The following is a 22,348-nucleotide window of genomic DNA, read 5'->3' as shown; positions in this document are numbered from 1 at the left end:
ATCTGGGATCTCATAAAAATTTCTCAGACAAAAAGGAATTGTGATTGAAAAAGTTTAAGAAACCCTGATCTAGACTAGATGTAGATATTCATATATGCCCCTCTAGAAATACCTACCAAGGGTTCATCTGACTTTGATCTAAAATACTTTAGGAAAAGGATGTCCACTTCCCCTTGAGTTTTTGTTTCATTTTTTTACAGTTATTAAGTTTGGTTGTTTTTCCCCCTTACTTTGAGTCTAAATATACCTCTTTGCAACTCCCACACATTAATTCTGCCTGTAGGGTTAGTAAAAATCTACTTCCTGCATCACAGTTAAATACAAGGGGAGATATGAATAGTTGGGAAGGAGATGATATCATATAAACAAAGACCCCAAAGTGGAAAAAGATGAGATGTGTTCAAGTATAGTTGAGTGGTCTAACTTTAACTATAGTACAAAATATGCAAAGGAAAGTAGAGAGAATAAGCTGAGTCCGGTGTGGTACCAAATTTTATGTACTTCTTAGAAGTATTCAGCAGCATAAAAACAGAAGTTTAGCTCAAGACAAAATATGGATATGTGTGTTCAGTCAGTGATCAGTTGTAATGAGGGAAATCAGTTAATATTAAAGAATTACAAAATGTTAGTGCTGGAGATCTCACAGATTACCTAGACCAAAGCCTCTTAAACTGTGGGTTTCAAAAAAAACTTGGGAACTCTTGCTTTATGTATTGACATAATTTGATATGATATCTTTGTGGTGGTTAAGCCGGTTTTAAATATTGTAACAAGAAATCAAGAATCCATGAAGCTAGAGCTGTGATGATTATCATCTTATTTAATAACTCTGGATAAGAAATAGTGTTGTGGGCTCAGAAGGGGATGCTAAGATATTGTTCTTCTTTTCCCAGTGCGATCGCAGATCTCCACCATCACAGTGGCTACCTTCAACACAACCCTAGCATCATTCAATGTGGGCTATGCAGACTTTTTCAGCGAGCACATGAGGAAGCTATGCAACCAGGTGCCTATTCCAGAAATGCCCCACGAACCTCTGGCATGTGCTAATCTGCCCCGAAGTCTAACTGACTCCTGCATCAATTACAGCTATTTAGAGGATACTGAACATATTGATGGGACCAATAATTTTGTTCACAAGAATGGCATGCTGGATCTTTCGGTAAGGAGCAAGAAATAAAGATTTTTCATTCTATAAAGTAATAAATGAATATTCTTTGTAGGGTTTGTTATCCATCAAGTGAACAAATAAGAACTCTTCTTACTACTGCCATTTTTATAAAGGGAGTTATATATTATATGTTATAAAAGGAGAAGTATGAATTTCAAGGAAAATTGAACTTTAAGAGAATAAATCTGCATGTGTAATTTTTTAATAAAGTTCCTCCTACCATATAGAGTATTTATACTATAGAAAACTTTAAGTATCTGTGAGTGACCTTCAAAGAAGAAAGACTTAGATTTGGGACCCTCCTTTAACACATATTAATTGCATCACTTATTAAGTGCTTATTGACTGATTGACAGATCTAACATCTCAGTGTCCTAGGCAGCTTTCTAAGATTTGAATTTATATGAAGATTGCCAATCTGTACTAGCCGAAGGAGTTTCTCTACTAGGAAGTCCAAATAAATCCAGAACTATAGTTATTGACAGAGTTTTATATGCAGTTTTATAGAGAGATTTATCCATGTGTTTTTTTTTTTCTGTATTAAGGGTTCCAAACTCTATTAAAATTCAAAACTGCCCTAAGAGTCTTAGGACTATGGATGGATAGATAAATGGATGTTAGAGAGAGTTAATTACATATATATGTATGTATGTATAGTGTGTGTATACACATACCACACACACACACACACACACACACACACACAAACACACAAATTATATACAATAGTTTATAGAGAGCCACCTTCAGAATCTAAGTGGCTTTAGTTCTTTAATGTGACTACAAGTTTCTCAGTGGACTAGACAACTATTGTTAACTGTAAAGTGTGTAGCAACAGATCTGTTATTAGTAAAAGGAGTTTTCTCACTTGTTCTCTATACAATCTTCCCCATACCCCAAAGAGGCATATAGATATAAATTATATATGTAGATTATACATTTTATCTATATCCATGTTTGTTCCTATATCTATATGTAATTATATTTATCTATACTTATTCATATCTATATCCATATTTTTGTTGTTCAGTCATATAGTTGTTCCAACCCATTGTGATCCCGTTTAGGTTTTTTAGGAAAGACAGCAATTAGAGTTTTTGTGTTTCTTTGGCTTTGATTTGGGGTTTATTTGTTTGTTTTGTAAGGATGGATAACTATTTCCTTTAAGTAACTTATCCAGGGCTATGTAAGTTTCTGAGGCTAAATACTAATTCAGATCTTCCTAATTCCAGGCCCAGTACTTAATTCACTGAACTGCCTAGGGAGGATAACTAGTAGATATAGGCAAAAGTGGATATATGTGTCTGTGCAAACATGTATGTATATATATTTGTATAGATGTAGATATATACACAAATATACATATATATATATATATCCACCTAACCCTATATCTTTCTATATATCTATATCTATATATGTCTGTTCTGACTTTGAAGACTAAATGCAGAGAAAGACTACAGAACATGCTAAGTCTACTGATACTTTGTCCCAGAATGCCCATCAGAAAAAGAAAAATGACCTTTACATCTCATAGTTACTTGGGAAAGTTTAGTTGAATAGTATCAATAATACATTTCAAGTTTTTGGGAAGATATATATTCTGAAATGTTTTCTTGACTAATGAAATACTTTTAAAACCAACACTATAAAATCAGCCCAGCCATGACACTATGCAAAATACTAAATCTAAGCTGTCCAACACTACTTGGTCATTGGACAAAATTCATAAACCATGAAGAATTCTTAATTCAGAACAGTGTTAAGGAATATTGACCAAATTTTTCCTCCTAAGATTGTGAGCTTCTTGAAAGTGGGGGCTGCCTTTTTCTTTTAAGGTTATTTGTATTATTAGCATATGTATGTATGTATGTATTAGCATAGTTCCAGGTACACAGTAGGAACTTAGTAAAAGCTTGTTGACAGATTGAATGATTGACTAACCAAAATGAGGTAACTCAGGTAATTCAATAATTTTTCAAGGGATTTGCTTGTTTTCTTCTCAGGTGATTCTGAAGGCTGTTTATCTTGTCCTAAACCATGACATCAGCTCTCGCATCTGTGATGTGGCACTGAACATTGTTGAATGCCTACTCCAGCTTGGTGTGGTCCCCTGTGTAGAAAAGAACAGAAAGAAAAGTGAGAACAAGGAAAATGAGACTTCAGAAAAGAGGCCAAGTGAAGGAAATTTTCAGCTCAAGGGACCTTCTGGAAGCACAACCTGTGGATTTGGTGGTCCCTTGGTTAGTGGAACTGGAGATGGAGGTGGAGAAGAAGGTGGAGGTGGTGATGGAGGAGTTGCTGGAGGTGATGGAGGAGGAGGAGGAGGAGGAAGCGGAGGTGGAGGAGGAGGAGGAGGAGGTGGTGGTGGTGGTGGAGGAGGTGGAGGTGGCCCTTACGAAAAAAATGATAAGAATCAAGAAAAGGTATGGTTGAATTCCTTTGCAAATCATACTAAGACATCATCCCTCATTTATGTTCACTGCTTGTTGGCAAAAAGTCTGTTGAAGTAGACCAATAATTACCGACAATTATTTTTGGTATTGGGTCTAGATATGTTATTTCATCACTTCAACTCAATAATCACTTATTAAATACCTTCTATATGCCAAGCACAATGCTAAATGCTAGAATTACAGAGTCAATAAGAATAGTCCCTGTCCTTCAAGGGACATTCTACTGAAGATGTTCCAGGTGTGGAAAATCCCTCTGCTGATGTATTTTGAGAACTCTTCTGTAATTTATAATCCTTAAGAATTGCTTTGTACATGAAGTTTAAGGGAGTCGCTTGCTGTCACCCTGACTACTGGCTAATATATGTGAGTTATGAAAAAAGGCAAAAACAAGCCTTTGGTTTCCCAAAGGTGCTTCAGTAAATTATTTAGATGAAACTCTGAATTCTAAATTTTAAAAGTGTTGCCAACCAGACAGTATCAGTGACAGAGTGCCTTCCTGTTGTATTGCATGAGAATGTTGTCATAAATCACATGTTCTTATTTTTCTGGACAACTAAACCCCTGAGAGTTATTTTTTTCCTTTTTTGGACAGTGGCTAGCAAACAAATATGAAACTGCATCAATTTGCCCTTTCTTTTTATCTTACTTTTTTCCCAGTTCAAGGCACACTTAAGAGCCATTGACAACCATTCTCTCTAGGCAAAAGGAAAAACATTCATCTATTCATCAAGTTCCTCGGTTGTTGATCCATTCTGATATCAAACTCTATGTGTTTCTCTAGCTTTTGGGATAAAAATCATGCTAACTGTTACTAAACCTAATACCCATGCCTTTGAGATACCATGCCTAAGTTCAATTCATACCTTAGTTTCCTTTTTCAGTTTGGGCTTTAATTTATTGGTCAAATAATATAGCTTTCACATTCTCTGTACTAATTCTGAATCGCTAGAGTGTTCATAAATAGTAATCAACTATGTAAAGTTCAAAATTTATACAATATTTATTGTTGATGTATACTATTATCTGTGATCTAAAATAATGATACTCTCCTTCTCTCTCTTTTCTCTGTCTTTATGTTTCCTGTCTTTCTCTATGTGTGTCTCTGTCTATCTCTCTATCTGTCTGTCTCTCTGTCTCTCTCTCTGACTCTATCTCTGTGTCTGTCTGTCTCTCTCTGTCTCTATGTCTGTCTCTCTCTGTTTCTGTCTCTGTCTCTCTGTCACTATCTGTCTCTGTCTACCTCTTTCTCTACCTGTTTGTCTCTATCTCTCTCTGATTCTCTCAGTCTCTGTCTCTCTGTCTCTGTCTCTGTCTCTTTCTCTGTGTCTCTCTCTGTCTCTGTATCTCTTTGTGTGTCTCTATCTCTGTCTCTGTCTCTACTTCTCTCTCTCTCTCTTTCTGTTTCTCTCTCTCTCTCTCTCTCTCTCTCTCTGTGCAATTGACTAATTATCAAAGGTCTTCTTATGACTAAATGTTTTTCCTTTCTCTTCCTCCATTCCAAATTGCTCATGAGTCAGCCTTGAGTCAGTGTCTTTCCTATGTTTGCTTCCTGACTCCCAATCACTATTTGTCCCCTGGATTCCCTTTTTTTGTTATGTTTTTGTATATCCCTTCTATCCAGTATTTCACTCTTTTCCTACCCCTGACATTATCTTCTGCCCCTGAGGAATCCTAAAATTTATCTCGTCCCTTCCAATTTCTTAAGCATCACAGAGGACCTTTCAAGGATCCCCTAGACCTGACAGTCTGAAAGGAAAAATATGACCCTAATAATGATACCAGGTTGCTAAATATGTTCAAGAGAAGCTGGAAAGACAAAAGACAAAATTCACTTCATTTGTGGGTCTTTCACACTCACACTTGTGGACTGAATTGCTGGATATTTCTCTAGGCATAATTTAGACATATTATTTCCTTTTAAAAGAATTGTAAGTTTTTTTAAAGCCAAGTTAGTAATTTCTGGAACAATATTGTAGTCAGCTATTTAAAATAAGAAGAGCTCTTCATGTGTAATGCCACTCTAAAATAATCTGCTTATGGCTCAAGAAATATTTGGTTTAGACTTCTTAAATTATAGATTTTTTTTTCCTCTCAGCATTTCATTTTCCTTAGAACTTGGAAGACCATTTAATTGTGCAGGCTGATAAGATCAGATAAATCCTCAGATAGTTAAAGAAAAAACATTTAAAAGGCAGGATATCGGATTTCTCCCTATGTTTGCTAACTTGCTCCAGGATTTGAGGAAAATCATATAACTAACTTTTAGCTAGTTCCCAGACCCCCTTCTTTAAGCAAACAGATTTTTCTGTCCACCTCTGTGGGCATGACCCTGACTCCAAATTGCTTTTGCAGAAAAGGAGAATAAGAATTTGTTTAATATTTAGAAAGTGCTTTGAAATTTGAAGATAAAACCAATCAATCAATGAGCATTTAGTAACTGCCATATGCCTGGAACTGTGCTAGATGCTAGGGATACAAAATCAAAAACAAAATATTCTCTGGCCTCAAATAGCTTATGTTCTATCAAAAAAAAAAGCAATGAATAGATAATATACATAAACCACTTTTCAAAATGGCCCCAGAGCCCTCATTCAAAGCTAGTGACGTCTGTTAGCATGACTAGAAGCAAAGCTGCCCTCATTTTAAGCCTTTATATTATGCCTCCATAAAGGGAGTGGGGGAGTGGGGAGGGGGGTTAAATGGTTTGGGAGTTAGTATGCTTTTAATATTTATTCTTTTTCTTTTTCTTTTTTTTTTTTTTTGCTGAGGCATTTAAGATTAAGTGACTTGCCCAGGATCACACAGCCAGGAAGCATTAAGTGTCTGAGACTTGATTTGAACTCAGCTCCTCCTAACTTCAGGGCTGGTGTTCTGTCTATTACACCAAGTTGCTGCCCTTTATCATTTATTCTTAAAAGAAATATACATGTGAGCAATATGTTCCATTCTCTTTTTAATATATTGCTAAGCACTTTTCTTAATATAGAAGGGAGTTGGAAATACATAACGTTTTCTTTTCCCTCCCTACTATGTTTGCTTCTTAATGGGAGAACTAAGTTTAAGGGCTGGCAATAATGGGACAATAAGGGGTGAGTCTATTTGTATTGATAATTCAATCGATTTATGGTCCAGCATTTCTAAGCATCTCTTATGTGACTGGCATTGTGCTAAGCTCTGGGGATATAAAGACAACAATAAAACAATCCCTGTTCACCAGAAACAAATTGTCAGGTTGATATTCCATAAGTAGAAGATAATATTCTTTCCCCTGGTAGGACACGAAAAATGCCTAGTTCATCCATATTTACCCGGGGATAAATGAACTCTTGTAAGTAAGAATTTAAGAGTCTTCTACCAATATCTGAAATATTTTATTTCATCTGTATGTGATCACAAAGCTCATTATTCTAACCAGACAATCCTGAAATATTAATATTATATTTATACAACACAACATTTTTCAAAATATTTTTACATTATTATCTCATCTGATAATAAAACAGTGTCATTTATAATGCTTTGCTCAGCAAGTCTTTAAGGACAGATAGTGTGGGCTCTAGCGATATTTTATATCATTTTGATCCAGAGCTATAATCAGAAATTTTGTGTCTAAGGCTAGTATCACAGACTGTGCTTGGAATTAGCAGCAAAATATATGCATTCATTTCTGGTGGGTTCAGACTGAAAATCTTGCCCCCATAGTGGGAAATAGAGATTTTGGAACAATGGTATGGGAGGGAGAAGTTACCCTGAGTCCATCATCTAGTAGCTTCCTTTCCTCCCCAATTATCTAAGATAACTCTTTCATCTCTATGATATTGAAGGCATGTAAGTACCATCAATGTCACCAAGTTTGTAACATGAAAAAATTTCTGGCTATACCACTCTATTATGGCTTTGTACCAAGAGATTAATAAACTTGCCCAAGATCTCTTGCTAATTAATTTCATTAGAAGGTTGATCTGCTGATTATAATTCCAGGGCTCTATTTGTGAAATCAAGTTGATTAGAACTAGATTAGGCCATGGTAAAGCCTAGAATCACAGCTATACAGTAGTTTTCTTTCCGTGAATGCCAACTCTTCATGACCCCTTTTGGATTTTGTTGAACTGGTTTGCCTTCTCCTTCTTCAACTAATTTTACAGATGAGGAAATTGAGGTAAACAGGATTAAATGACTTGCCCATAGGTCAGATTTGAATTCAGGAAGATGAATCATCCTAACACTAGACCTAGCACTCTATCTACTGAACCACTTAGCTGCCTACCTATGCATCAGGAGCAACATTTTATGCTGTTTTTAAAGCAACTTTTAGGAAGCCTATCTGCTGGCAAATGTTCACATCCCAAATACCTCACACCCCACCTCTTGCCCAAGTTGGCTGAGTTTGGGGCCACATATGTACAAACACCTTGGTATTAAGGCCCAAGGAGAGAACCAAGCTGATTTGAAGGTTCTGATCTCATTCTGGTTTTGGATATGCATTCTGTAAAAAAAAAATTAAATTTTAAAAATGAAAAATACAACATAAGAATTGGGGTTCTTGGCCTGAAATCTATGAACTGGTGTTTTTTTCCATACAATAACTATATTGAAATATAATAAATTTCCTTTGAAGTCTTACTATTTTGTTTTACATACTTAAAAACAATTATTATGAGAAAGGTTTCACCAGTCCACAAATCTTAAAAAAAAAAAAAAAAAAAAAAAAAAAGATTAAGAACTGCTGAGATCCCTGGGGAGAGACAGTAGCTGAGTTCAAATCAAGATGGAAAAATTCCTCAGATTATAGGGTTTGCTTGCAACACACACACACACAGAGAGAGAGAGAGAGAGAGAGAGAGAGAGAGAGAGAGAGAGAGAGAGAGAATATTATTATCTGGGTCAAATATGTTAGTCAATTTGAGGTAAATGCAGAATTAACCCAAGAGCATTAATGGGAGTATAAACCAATATCTTTTTTTTTCCTCTTTCTCATGGGTACCAGGATGAAAGCACACCTGTAAGCACCCATAGGCTTGCTCTAACTATGCTCATCAAAATTGTAAAATCTTTGGGTTGTGCCTATGGCTGTGGAGAAGGACACCGAGGGCTCTCTGGGGATCGTCTGAGACACCAGGTATTCCGAGAGAATGTAAGAGAATTAAAGTAGATTCCATCTCCCTTCCCCTTCCCCCTCCAGCTTATAAATAAATCCCTTGACAATGAGGCACCATAGTTTCCTATTAAGTTGAATGCTTTGCAGCAATATAATGTCCTGGAAAATAAATGGTCTTAGTTATCTGAGGTCATTATAAAATCCAGATTTAGGAAAGTTTAATTGAGAAAAATGCTTTTGCCACTGGTCTCATATAGTCTGGCTGGCTCCAAATTGGTGAAAAGATTTGTAATTGGAATGTGAGAACAATAGCTTGAAATAAACATTATAAGATTTGATAAATTTAACTAATTTCGTGTCATAAGCCATGATGTTTTTTTTTAATCACCTGGCTGGCTATGACAATCATACATTTTAACTCTATTGGGCAGGGAGGGGGGAAGAATTAAATATTTAGTATTTGTTTTATATAAAATATTATATTAATGTTGATAGGAAATGCATTTTAGTGGGGAAAAGTGGACAAATAGTAGTAGTAGATAGTGTTAAGTTCCATGAGTCTGTTCCATAACTGAAGTGAATCTTTACTTCAAGATATCTAAATTGATACATTTGAGATCTATGTGAAACTTGAAACTCAATAGTTTGGGTTTGTGGGCATTATTCTAGAGGGAAAAAAATGTTGACTTGTTCTGATTCATTTGCATTTTAATGATCTAGATCAGAGGTTCCCAAATTTTCTAATATGAGTACTCATTCTTAACATCAAAAAACTTCTGGGACCCTTATATAATAGTAATTGGACAGCGTGTTGTCCATTGACTGGAAAAATATTCTGAATTTAATAATTCTTTTAAATGAATTCTTATTTTATTAATTATCATAGCATCCATGTACATTTGTTTCTGAAAGATGTTATTTAGTCTACAACATGATGCTGTTTGATGCATATTTGGGTTTGCAACTAATCCCTTATAGTATCAAGGTCCCTCAAGTCCACAAATTGGGAACCCCTGCTCTAGATCCTTGGTTTTTTTTTAACTTTCTCCTTCTAGAGCAAAATGAATTCTGAAAAATAAAACATATGTGTGCTGAAATAGCTCTCACTTGTTATTTTAAGTTGAAACATGATTACTTGCTTTCTTTCAAAAGATTTTTTATTAAAAAATAAGGGACATAGGCAAACCTAAATCCTGGAGATCAATCTACAAATCTAATCAAAGTTTGAAGACCTTGCCAAATCTATTGCCAGCCCAATTTTTTAATATTAGATTTTGTCATGAATTATTCACCCAACATTATTAACATGCTGTTTCTTTGAGTAATTTCAGACCAATTTGGTTTTTTTCTCCCTTTATAACTTTTATTTATTTGTACTCATTTTTAAAATTTCAGCTTTATAGCACTCTCAGTTGTGAGTCCTGGATCCTATTACTTGGTCTTAGATTCTGATCCAAATAATTATTAGTAGTATTATAATTAAAAAGTAATTATATAATTATAAGCAAAATATAATTGGTAATAATATTTTTTAAACTTGAAGAATAGTATTGCCTCTATCTTTACAGATCCATTTTTTAATCTTTATTTTACTATATAATATCAGTGACTATGTTTTGGACTTAAGAAAACATCCCACTATGGCAATGGCCAGTTGCTTAAGAAAGAAAATTGAAATTAAAAGAGAAATATTACTTCATGATTGTTGTGATTGGAGTTGTTAAAAAAAACTCTTTGGTAACAAACAATTTAGCCTAATCTTAGATTCTGGAGAGTATACAACAGTAACATAAATAGGAAGATCATTATCATTGCTGACATAATCAAGATCTTTTCATGGAGAATGAAGCCATGTTAGAGAAATAGCTTGTTATGGTGGATGGAAAGCAGGTCTTGGAGTCAGGAATACCTGAATTCAAGTTCTGTTTTTAAGATATACTCTTAGGCAATTCTGTAAGACTATAGAGAGGTCAATGCCAAATTGTTTGTCTTTCTTAATGGTGGAAGTTTCAGTTCCAGGAGCCCCTCATATTAGTAAAAATAGTAGGCTCTAATGCGAAGATTGGGAAAGAAAAAGATCAAAGAAGTTTCAGAGGAGCAGTTAACATTATTAGAATGTTAACTCAGTCTGCAAATGCCCCTTACATTAACTTGTAACCTAATTCTATACTAATAGTATCAAAGAGATTTGCCTATAGGTTTTAAGTAAATATGTTAATATTGAACTGACTGGTTAGAAAAATAGATTTCCTAGAATTAAGCCTAATTTGTCTTACCATGTTTTTTGAAACCACACCCACCTCGTCATTTTTTATAATACAATTGTACTCCATCACAATCATGTGCTACAACTTATTCAGCCATTCCCCAAGTGATGGGCATCTCCTCAATTTCCAATTCTTTGTCACCACAAAAAGAACTGCTATAAATATTTTTGTACATGTAGGTCTTTTTTTTTTATTTGTTTGGGGTACAAACCTATTAGTAGTATTGCTGAATCAAAGACTATGCACAATTTTATAGCATTCATAATTTCAAATCTATTTTGTATGTGCCTATTTTCCCCTCATTCTTTTTAGCATTTTTCATTTCTGATAGACATGAAGTGGTACCTCAGAGTTGTTGTAATTTGTATTTCTCTAATTAATAGTGATTTAGAACATTTTTTCATATGACTATAGATCACTTTAATTTCTTCTGAAAACTCCCTATTTGTATCCTTTTACCACTTATCAATTGGGGAATTGCTGTTATTTTTATAAATTTAAATCAGTTCTATACTCAGTATATATTTGAGAAATAAGATGTCTTTCAGAGAAATTTGCTGTAAGTTTTTTTGATATTACTTCAATTATCTATGATATCTTTTAGCATAATGTGGCTTTCCTGGTTATCTTTTTAATTAGATCTATTTTTTCTTTTGTTTTGTCTGAAATGGTAATTGTTACTCTTAATCTTTTTAAATTCAGCAGAAGCATATTAGATTCTATTCCAGTCTTTATTTTAAATCTGTATGTATCTTTTTGTTTCAAGAGTATCTCTTATAAACAGCATATTATTGGATATACTATCTGCTTCCTTTTTATGACTCAGCTCATCCTATTCACATTCACACTTGTTATGATAACTGTGTAAATCCTTCTACCACATTTTCGGTTGCTCCCCCCTCCCCCTCCACTTACTATGCTTTGTCAAAAGTTTTTGTTGCTTCTAACTCTTAACCTTCCCTCCTTTTTATCATTTCCTACTTTTGCCTTATTCCTTTTCCTTCCTATTTCCCTACTGAGCAAGTTACATTTCTATACACAACTGTGATTTAAGAGTACATTAGGAAACAAACTAATAACTCTAAATGTTAGTCTTTTCCAGGCAATTTTAAAAATGCCCAAGTCTCAGTACTAAAAAGTTTGGTTTTTAGCATTCATACTTAATGGAGTGTCTCATATGTCAAATTATCCTGGATCTGCCTTCCATAATCTGGCGTCTACATATTGGCACTAGTTTTCCAGGGCCCAAGGTTCCTACTGGAACATCTATCTTTAAGTCTGCCCTTTTCTATTAGTTCTCTTGGTTATCATTATCAGTTCCCATTTTCCTCTAACAAAATTTGTGGTTTACTTTTATCCCCATAGAGCCAGTATCATTGCATTTTCTAAGATGTTAACTAAGCCAACAGATAGACTAAAATGCTAATGGAGAGGCTTAAACAATCTCCTGTTACTCCCAGATAATATATGTACATTGAATCTTGGGAAAAGTTTTGAGACTATCTACCACAACCCCCTCATTTTAATGGTCATTTTTTGGAGATAATTCTCATGTTTTTCATGAATTTTTTCTGCTAAGAATTTTTAACTTGGGCATGAATGCTTGGTTAATAGTTAACTCCTTGAGAGCAGGAGCTATGTGAGATCTATATTAAGGATCAACAATTTAGAGATGAAAAGGTGCTTCGGAGTCATCTAATCCAAATATCTTATTTTATAGCTGAGGAACCGAGAGTCCAAGATTACACAAGTAATAAAGAGTAGATTCAGAATCTGAACTTGGGTTCTCTGACTCTCACAGCCAGTGCTTTTTCTAATGTACCATCCTCACCCTCATTAGAAGGCCTGAAACATAAGAATTGCTTATATGTTTCTTGGGATTGAATGGAATAAACAGAACAGCAATAGGCAAAACAGAATAAATTTATACTTTCAGAAGGATTCCTGGTGTTTCGGGGTGAGAAGAAGGGAATGATAACGGTCACTTAAGTAGATGCTCTTGACTTTTTTACTTTTCTTACTTCATTGCAGGCCCAGAACTGCCTCACTAAGCTTTATAAGCTAGATAAAATGCAGTTTCGACAAACCATGAGGGACTATGTGAACAAGGATTCCCTCAATAACGTAGTGGATTTCTTGCATGCTTTACTAGGATTCTGTATGGAACCAGTCACTGATAGTAAGTATGGCTGCCAGCATGAACACTAGGAGAGACCATGGTGAGGTAGACCATGTATTATTTGGGGGTCATCTCAAGTTCTTTGAGGTAGAATGTATTTAGAAATATATAAGCTTGTATTTCCACACTAACGAAGTAGGGGAAAGAAGGGTGCTATCTTTCAAGATATCTATTGGGAAACATGCTATGGAAAATGTTACTCTGCAAAATATATCTTGATTAGTAATCTCTAAACTGCACTGAGGAAACTATAAGTGGTCTGATAGATCTTTATTCTTAGAGGTCTATATTCTTGGTCCCTCAACTCTTTTTTAGCCTCTGGATGGTTGGTCTCTCTTCCATATTCCTTATCTTTCTGGTGCAAGGGAATTGTGTCTAGGACTCAAAGAAATTAAAAAGGAAATATGGACAGGTACACATATATATACATAGCTACATAATACGTGATATATGTACATATATGTAATATATGTGTTATATGTTATATATAAATATATATATATATAAATACAAGCATATAATAAAAGCAATAAACAAATTAGAATTGAGACTTCAATTTGAAAATTGTCTCTATTTCTGCATTGTAGTATGTGACAGAATAAATAAATTACACTAAAATTTTGTAGGTGTAGAGCTCTAAACTGTTCATATATAAATGGCCAGAGGTAAACTCCTACAGAGACGGTCAGATTAAATCCTAGCTCTGTCACTTATTAGCCATGTGACCTTGGGCATATATGGCCTCAATTTTCTCATCTGTAAACTGAAAGTATGTGACTAGATGACCCTTGAAATCCCTTAAATATTTGATTCTTCTAGCACTGTTCAGATATCCTTGCTATATACAAACTTCATCAGTAACAGACAATGAAGTTCAAATGTATTTTTAATGCACATGCAGCTATATACTTCCATTCACATTTGTTTTTCTTACTCTTTTTATAGCTTAAATAAAACAGTATCTATAATAGTATCTGTTAAAGTCACTATAAAGAAACTATTTGATGTACATAGAAACAAACTTTCTTTTCATGTCCCTTGTTACACTTTCTTTTATCACTAGATGCCTCTTCTTCATCTAACCCTCAATGTAAGAAAAAAGACTGTTAAATGTGTTTAAACTATGGACATCATACCAAACAGAAAGGCAATTATGTATTTCCCAAGTATACAACAATAGGAAAATTATTGATTGCAAAATATTGTGCATTTATACTATTGCTGGAAGATAAGTTCCTGGCATGGAAAAGGAAGCAATATGTTCCTTTAACTAAACTAAACTAAAGATTTTTAATTCAAAAGCCAATGATTAGTTGATCATGGACCCCAACTTGATTAAAGTTGGGGCCTCAGTCATTGGTCATTCCCTATTCTTTTCAGCCCATAGTCTAGTCAATGAGAATTTATTAAGCACTTACTATATACCCATTACTATGCTAAGTGCTGAAATACTAAGCAAAGCTAAAAGAAAAAGTCTCTGCCCTGAAGAAACTTAAATTCTAATGAATATGCATTAGTCATAATTATTTCTTCAATGCTAGAGATATTGATGACCTGTAAGAGAGTGAAGCTATTTGCTACCAGCATGCTTCCTTCTCTATATCTTTGGGTATTTAATCAGGGTTTGGGGGGGGGGCATCACTAAAGAGGAAAGGATGTATAGATCCAGAATTCACCAGTACTTCATGGATCCTCAGATATGAGAAAAAGGTTTAGTTAGGGGTTGCTAGGACATTTCTTTAATATCCTTTGGGCCTTTGTGGCTCAAAACCACTAAAGATGAAATATTGGTTCATACCATCACACTTCCTTTCCTAGATTTCTCTGTGGCTTGCCTCCACAAAGACCCTCACATATTTCATTTCTTCTTTTGTCGCATCCTCTCTGTATTTTTGTAAGTTGCCTCATATTTTGTCTCTGTGTCGCAGTCTTCCTGCAACCCCTCCAAATACATTTTTCTCATTAGGCATGCTAATTTTATAAGGCATAAGACTGACTTAGTCTTCTTCTCAAAAATTGCTCTTCTTTCTTTTTTTTTTTTTAACTCAATGCCTGTAGAATCAAATACAAATTCCTTAGCCCTGTTCTTAAGGTCCTTTTGTGACTTGTTTCCATCCTATTTTTTTTAGCATAATTTCACATTAGTTGTAGACTATTATTACCACCACCACTTCTTCTTCTTCTTCTTCTTCTTCTTCTTCTTCTTCTTCTTCTTCTTCTTCTTCTTCTTCTACTACTACTACTACTACTACTACTACTACTACTACTACTACTATTACTACCACAATCACTGCCATTATCTAGTTGTATTTCTACTATTGCTTCTACTACTACTATCTAACATTTTTATAGAATTTTATGATGTACAAAGAATTTGCTTATTTTATCTCATTTATTCTTGTTTGTAATATTATCCTGTTCTCTCCCAATCAATTAATAATAATAATCTAGTATTCATATAGTGCTTTAAAGCTTACAGACTATTTACAAATATTTTCTCTCACTTTATCCACACAACTCTGTGAAGCAGATGCTATTATTAGCCCCACTTTCCAAATAAGGAAACTGAGACAGATTGAAATTAAGTGACTTGCCTAGGGTCACTATCTAATTCATATATGAAACAGAATTTGAATTCGGATCCTCCTAACTCCAGATTCAGTACTCCCTCCAATTTACCACTCCATTCTATTCAAGGAGTATTTATTATGAAATGTAAACCTCTCCTTCCTCTACTCCACCCCCAAGAGCTTACATTTAATCAAGGAAGATTATATATCTAAGCATATATGGCCACCACTCTAGTTGAAATTGCAACAGTAAAAACACTTCCCCAATGGACCATTAAAATTACCTCCAAATTATCCTTTTTTTATCTTTTTCCAATTTATCTTCCACATAGTTCCCAAAGTGATCATCTCAAAGTACAGGATTGTCTTTCCTCTACTCAATAAACTCCAGTAGTTTCTGATTACCATATGGGTTAGAAATAAGCACGTTCTTGGTTTTTAAAATACTTTATAGCCTAGTTCCAACCTATAATCTTATTATGTATTATTAGATAGTCTTATTATATATTACTTTTTTTCATATATTCTATTGCTTAGTTAAATTAGCCTTGCTCCCACTTATCCTCCATATATCCTGTATTAGACTCCCTCCTTACCTTTAATCCTTTTATCATTTAATTCCAAATTTTTAACTCCAAATCCTTTTATTTAAAGGGCCAAGTCATATATCACCTTCTCCACAAAGGTGTTTCCTTCTCCTCAGCTGAAAGTAATCTCTTGTTTCCCTAAATTACATGCTTTATATCCCCAGAATATGATATAATCCCTTGTGCATACACTCACATCAAGGACCTGTGAATTCTTACATGTAAAAACACCATTAACTGTTGATGACTTGGCCTCAACTCCGCTAGGTGTTGCAGTGGATGGAGCACCAGCCCTGAAGTCAGGAGGACCTAAGTTCAAATCTGGTCTTAACACTTAGCACTTCTGAGCTGTATGACCCTGGACCAGTCCCTTAACCCCAATTGCCTCAAAAAAAAAAAAAAATGTTGTTTGAAGCTCAGAAAACTTGAGTTTTCCATGGCTTCATCACTACTGATTGTTAGAGGAAAGATCACATAAGGAAGAAGCATGGGATGGGGGAACATAATCACTATCTCCTATCCCATGCTTCTTCCTTGTGTATAGTTTGCCTTTTGCTGTTGGTGCCTGATAAATGGTGGGATTTTTGTTGTTGTTGTTGTTGTTGTTGTTGGATTAATTTCCTTGTCAGAATTCTGCTCTTTTGCTTTGTAGTCTCATTTCATACATCCTCTCAGAATTTCCTTCCTATTCCTTTAACACAATAATTTAGGTGAGGTCTTAGCAACCCATCACTGAAAATATTGGTAAACCCCATGATATACCATTTAGACCTTGTGGCCCTATTTCAAACAGAAGCAATCACTTTTTTAAAAAATGCTTCTACATCTAAAAGTCTTTCCTTCTCAAAAAAAAAAAAAAGATTAGGATTATAGAATTATATATTTAGAGTAGAAAGAAAACTTAGAGCTCAACTAATTCAACCCCTTCATTTAACAAATGAGGAAATGCAGGTACAAAGCCTTCCTCTAGTTCACATAGTATGCTAGAGCTAAGATTTGAATGCAAATTCTCTGATCGATCTGGCATTATTTCTATTTTCGCCCTTGGATGCTTTCAAAAGATTCTATAAACAAGATAAAAGTTACCTAAGAGAAGAGGCTATAAAGGAAGTGCTGCTTATTTGTTTCAAAGTCTGGAGGGTATTATTATGATTTTTGTTTCATTATGTGTCTTCTTTTGCTAGTGAATTGTTCACAGGATCCCATTGTTCCACTGGGCAAATTGCCTTTAAATTGTACCTCTGCTTTCCAGATAAGGCTGGGTTTGGGAATAACTTCACCACAGTGGACAACAAATCCACAGCCCAGAATGTAGAAGGTATTATTGTCAGTGCTATGTTTAAATCCCTCATCACCCGCTGTGCATCTACTACGCATGAACTACACAGCCCTGAAAACCTGGTGAGTATCTCTCTGCATAAGGATACGTCATCTCAAATACACAAGAGGGCTTAAAACCAGAGCAACAAAAAAGAGAAAAGACAGAGGAAGGTTTGGGGGGAAATAATAGACTGGAGAAAAGATTCTTCTATTTTGTCACTGTTCTGTCAGCAGTAGGAGTGAGTGATTCACTAGGGAATCTTAAGAGCACACTTACCTTCTCTTTATTCCACTTTCCTCACTGAAGAATTACTGAGATGGGAAAGAAGAGAATAGAGAAGGAATATTACCACTTATCTCATGAAAATCCTCTGATCATTCATGAGATGTTTGCAATGGACTTTGAGCTCCATCACTTGCAGATATGCTTAAAATTGTTAAGCCCAGTCTTGGCTTGAATGTGGCAAGTTTTGAGTGAACTTTGTTCTGAGAATGAATAGCCAGGAAGCTTCATTGGAATAGTATGTATGAGGCTGCCCTTAAACCCTATAATTACTAAACTGAAAATTTTAGGAAGATCTTGAAGAACAGAATGCCCTCTTAGTAGTTAGAAGTTCAGAATGACCAATTTCAGACAGGACAACTACATGGGTTCAATTTGCTTGATTATACTTAATTTGCTACATCGCAGGGTTTTACAGAGGATGCAGTGATGTCAAAGCAAATAAGAGAAAGAAAGGAAAGGATGTTAGTCATTTAAAAATACATAGAAGAAAATAAAAGAAGTTCAGAAAGGGTCACAAACAGTTAGGGCATTTTTGGAACTAACATTAAAAATGCTTGATGAAATAAACCATATATAATGAAGATTCACAGTTTCATATGCTGTCCTCCTTTTCTCTCTGAATGGGGAAATCCTTGTGTTTTGGATGTGTAAAAAAATAATTTTAAAAGATAATAAAGTAGATATGGATTACAACAAAATGCTAATGATTTTATGAACATCATTTCAATTTTTTTTGTTTTTGTAATTAAAGCAAATCTGCCATAGAGTAGTTGCCATTGTATGTTAATTGAAGGCTATAATCTGACATCTACTATTCCTAATAGCAGGACTAGGTTAATTAAGTTCCCCATAACTGGGAATAACCTGCAAGAGATGATCACTTAATTGCTTCAGAAGAAATTGTGGCTTAGGATAGAGTAGTCTAAGCTGACTGAAATAGATGCCTGCAGATCCTGCTGCACTCTAACAAGTTACACATGTAACATCCTCATATGCACAATTCTGCCCATTTGCACTTAAGTCAGTGTGGGAAGATGGGGTACAATTACTGTTCAAATTCAGAAAATCATTCAGAGTCTAAAGATGCAGATTTGAAAAGAGAATAAACAAAGCAAGGTCAAGTTAAAGCTATTTTTCCTAAATTACAAAATCATCAGAGCAAGGTGTCTCAAAAATATCTTTTAGAGGGTTTACTTATCCTCACTCTGGCCCCATCCTCATCATGATTAGAAACAAAACAATTTTATCACAAATATCCATATTTCAATGAACAGTAATAGACCAATTGGCGTTGATTGACCAAAATAATTCTTTAGATCCATACAGAACAAATAATGCTATTTAAATGCCATTTTAAGTTAGAAGTGAACAGGTTTTTATATCTAAGTTATAAAAGTGACATGTATCTCTGAACTTATCCATTGTACCACATGGTTTTTGAAATGATCAGGCTTATTGCAGAAGAGAGTATATTAATTTTAGTTGAAGGGAAGGTGATTTTTAAAAATGCTTTTGAACAAAGGTAAAAGATTAGAACCAAAACCCCAAAGGAATATCTGCTTTCCACTTCTTTCTTTGATCGTAATTAAGAATTGTCCATAGAAGACTTGGAATTAGAGAAATGGGGCTAATATAATTATTACATTGTATCTGATAATATTCTTGAAGTCTAATGTACCACAATTGACTTTATTCTTAAGTTAATTTTATTTTTTCAATTACCAAAAATTTATTTTATCTTCCATTCACCTTCCCTCTGGGGAAATAAGTTGTAATAAGCATGAATAGTTAATGAAAAAAAAAAAGAAAGAAAGAAATTATTTCTACATTGACCATATCTAAAACACATTTTTTCATATTTTACTCGGAGTCCCATCACTTTTCTGAAAGGAAGTATGCAGCAAGCTTTATCATCAGTGCTCCAGTATTGTGCTTGGTCATTGTGTTGAACAGAGTTATCTTTCAAAGGTTATCTTTGCAATGTTTTTGTTATTATATAGTTTTTCTCCTAGTTCTGCTCTTTTTACTCTTCTTTGGTTCATACCAAGGTCTTCTCATTTTTCTAAACTGTCCCTTTCATCCATTTCTTATTGCACAATGGCTTCTCATTACATATATTATATATGCACACTTATGTTGTTTATGTTTATGCACGTGTACAAACAAATATAACTTCAAAAATCTATTCATTTCCAATTTATGGGCACTACCTTAATTTCTAGGTCTTTGCTACCAAAAAAAAAGAATTATTATAAATATTTTCACACATATGTATCCTTTAAAAATTTCTTTGATCTTTCAAGTACAGACCTAGTGACAATTTATTTTAATTTTTCTAGAAAGGTAAGATGAAATTGTTCTTCAAGTTTTCACTTGAAAGATTTCTATGTGTATTAAGTGCAATGATAAATCACTCATTTTATTAACTTCAGCATGATCAGATTCCATAAGAAATCTATTGTTGATAGTTTCCTCTCTTTCTTGCTGTACCTTGTCATTACATAGGGGCTCTATTGTGACATCCGGCAGCTGGTTCAATTCATCAAAGAAGCTCATGGAAATGTTTTCAGGAGGGTGGCCCTGAGTGCCTTGCTAGACAGTGCAGAAAAGTTAGCCCCAGGGAAAAGATCAGAAGAGGCGGAGCAGGACTCAAAACCCTCAGGAAGCAAAAGGTATGTTTGTCTGAGGGAAAGGAACTTCTTTGAATGTTTCTATCAATCTATGACAATGTAGTATTTTGTCCTTTTGCATTTTGTGTTCAGATCCTGGTGGTTCATAAGGATAGGAGTGGTTGACACTTTTCTTAACTAACAATGCCAGTGTCTTGGGTAGATATTAGGCTCAATAAAAGAATGAGTATCAGCTCTACCCTTAGAAAGAAAAATATGCATCAATTCTCTTATACATGTGATTTAAGTTAATGAAGAAAGTAGCAAATTTGCAAATTAGCAAAATAAAAAAGCAAAATTGTACATATTTTAGTTATGTCCATTGATAATTATGATTTTGGTCTTAGAGTAATAATCAGTGAATGATACACCAGTTTCTGCACTCTGTAATAGAAGAAGGGATGAATCTGTGGATTTATGTATGTATATCTATATCTCTATATATGTTATACTTATAACCTTAGTTATTTAGGGTATGGAGAAGTTAAGTACTTTGGCCAGGGCTACCTGAGCAGTATGAGTCAAAAGTGGGGCTTGGACCCACATTTTCTTGGCGTGAAGGCTAGTTTTACACTATGTCATATTTGCCTTTTTAGACATGCTTGAATTAAAGCAGCAGAATATGATTGATAAACAAAGACAATTTCTTAAGTTTTTTTATTAGAAATATCGAATTTAGTTGATGTGTGATGAATAAAAAATCCTAGTAGATATAAAGAGAAACCTCTAAATTTAAAAAAATTCCCATGTCTTTTGTTTTTGCATCACAGTCATTTCTAGACATACTATCGATTTCAATTAAACCCTCTCTCATAACATAAATGCCAAAATGCCAAAAAAAATATAATGTATGCCATATACAACTAAAACAGTCCTTAATCTCTCTAGTAATAGAAGAATAATAGAAGCTTAGTTATCTAGTCTTCAGGACCAGGATTAGTTTTTCAATTATTCCATTTTTTCCTTCTAATAATCTGGAAATACTTAAATTTGAGGTTCTTCATCTTATATGAGTTAATAACTTTATTTGGAGAGCATATTACCAGGATGTATTTTAATGTCAGAGGGAGTATATCATAGTAGATAGAGGGCTAACCTTTGAGCAGAAGACCCTAGGTTCAAGTTCTCCTTCTGAAACATATTGTGTTTTCCTGGGCAAGTCAATAATGTCTTAGTGCTGTGGACCTGCTCAAAAATAACTGGGAACTACTAATCTATGCATACGAATATATGTATAGATGTACATATCTATGTGGGATACAAATTCACTGAGTTTTAAAATGTGATATTATCTTCATTTTTTGTATTTTTATTTATTCTGTTAAACATTTCCCAATTCTATTTTAATCTTATTCTGGCTTTTACATTTTTACCATATGGGTTATATGTTTAACATCTCTGCTCTAGATATAGTTCTAATATTATGATACAGTTTCCTTATCTAAGCTGTCTATATACCATGAAATCATAGTTTCTGTGTCTCTCCCAGCATGCCAGATGCTGAATTGTGTAGTAAATAGAGTTGGATTTGGATCCAGAAAAGACCGAGTTCAAGATCCCCCTTTCCCTTCACCCCCCAGCACATTCTGCTTATATGACTCTGGGCAAATCCCTTTTGATGCCCTAAGCAACTCTTTAAATTGAAGAGAAGGTATTCATAGGCATTGGTAGAGGGAACTTCTCCATTTGGGAATTCTTAATTATTAATAAAATAACAGGTCTAATCCCTTTCCTACATTTAAAAG

General features: G+C 34.3%; 1 protein-coding gene across 1 annotated transcript in view; it reads left to right on the top strand.

The window, feature by feature from the left end:
• The window catches only part of UNC80 (unc-80 homolog, NALCN channel complex subunit), a 228,787-nt gene that overhangs the window by 46,472 nt on the left and 159,967 nt on the right, over positions 1-22,348 (top strand). Inside the window, exons 12-17 of the mRNA XM_051983635.1 lie at positions 894-1,162; positions 3,178-3,597; positions 8,615-8,761; positions 13,024-13,171; positions 17,581-17,729; positions 20,440-20,606. Of these exons, the coding sequence (XP_051839595.1) occupies positions 894-1,162; positions 3,178-3,597; positions 8,615-8,761; positions 13,024-13,171; positions 17,581-17,729; positions 20,440-20,606 (1,300 nt within the window). The remainder of the gene's footprint in view (positions 1-893; positions 1,163-3,177; positions 3,598-8,614; positions 8,762-13,023; positions 13,172-17,580; positions 17,730-20,439; positions 20,607-22,348) is intronic.

The sequence above is a fragment of the Antechinus flavipes genome, chromosome 3 (genome assembly GCF_016432865.1).
Source record: "Antechinus flavipes isolate AdamAnt ecotype Samford, QLD, Australia chromosome 3, AdamAnt_v2, whole genome shotgun sequence".
NCBI classification, from domain to species: Eukaryota; Metazoa; Chordata; class Mammalia; order Dasyuromorphia; family Dasyuridae; genus Antechinus; species Antechinus flavipes.
Note: the sequence above shows the minus strand (reverse complement) of the source record. Positions and strands in the feature narration are given on the sequence as shown.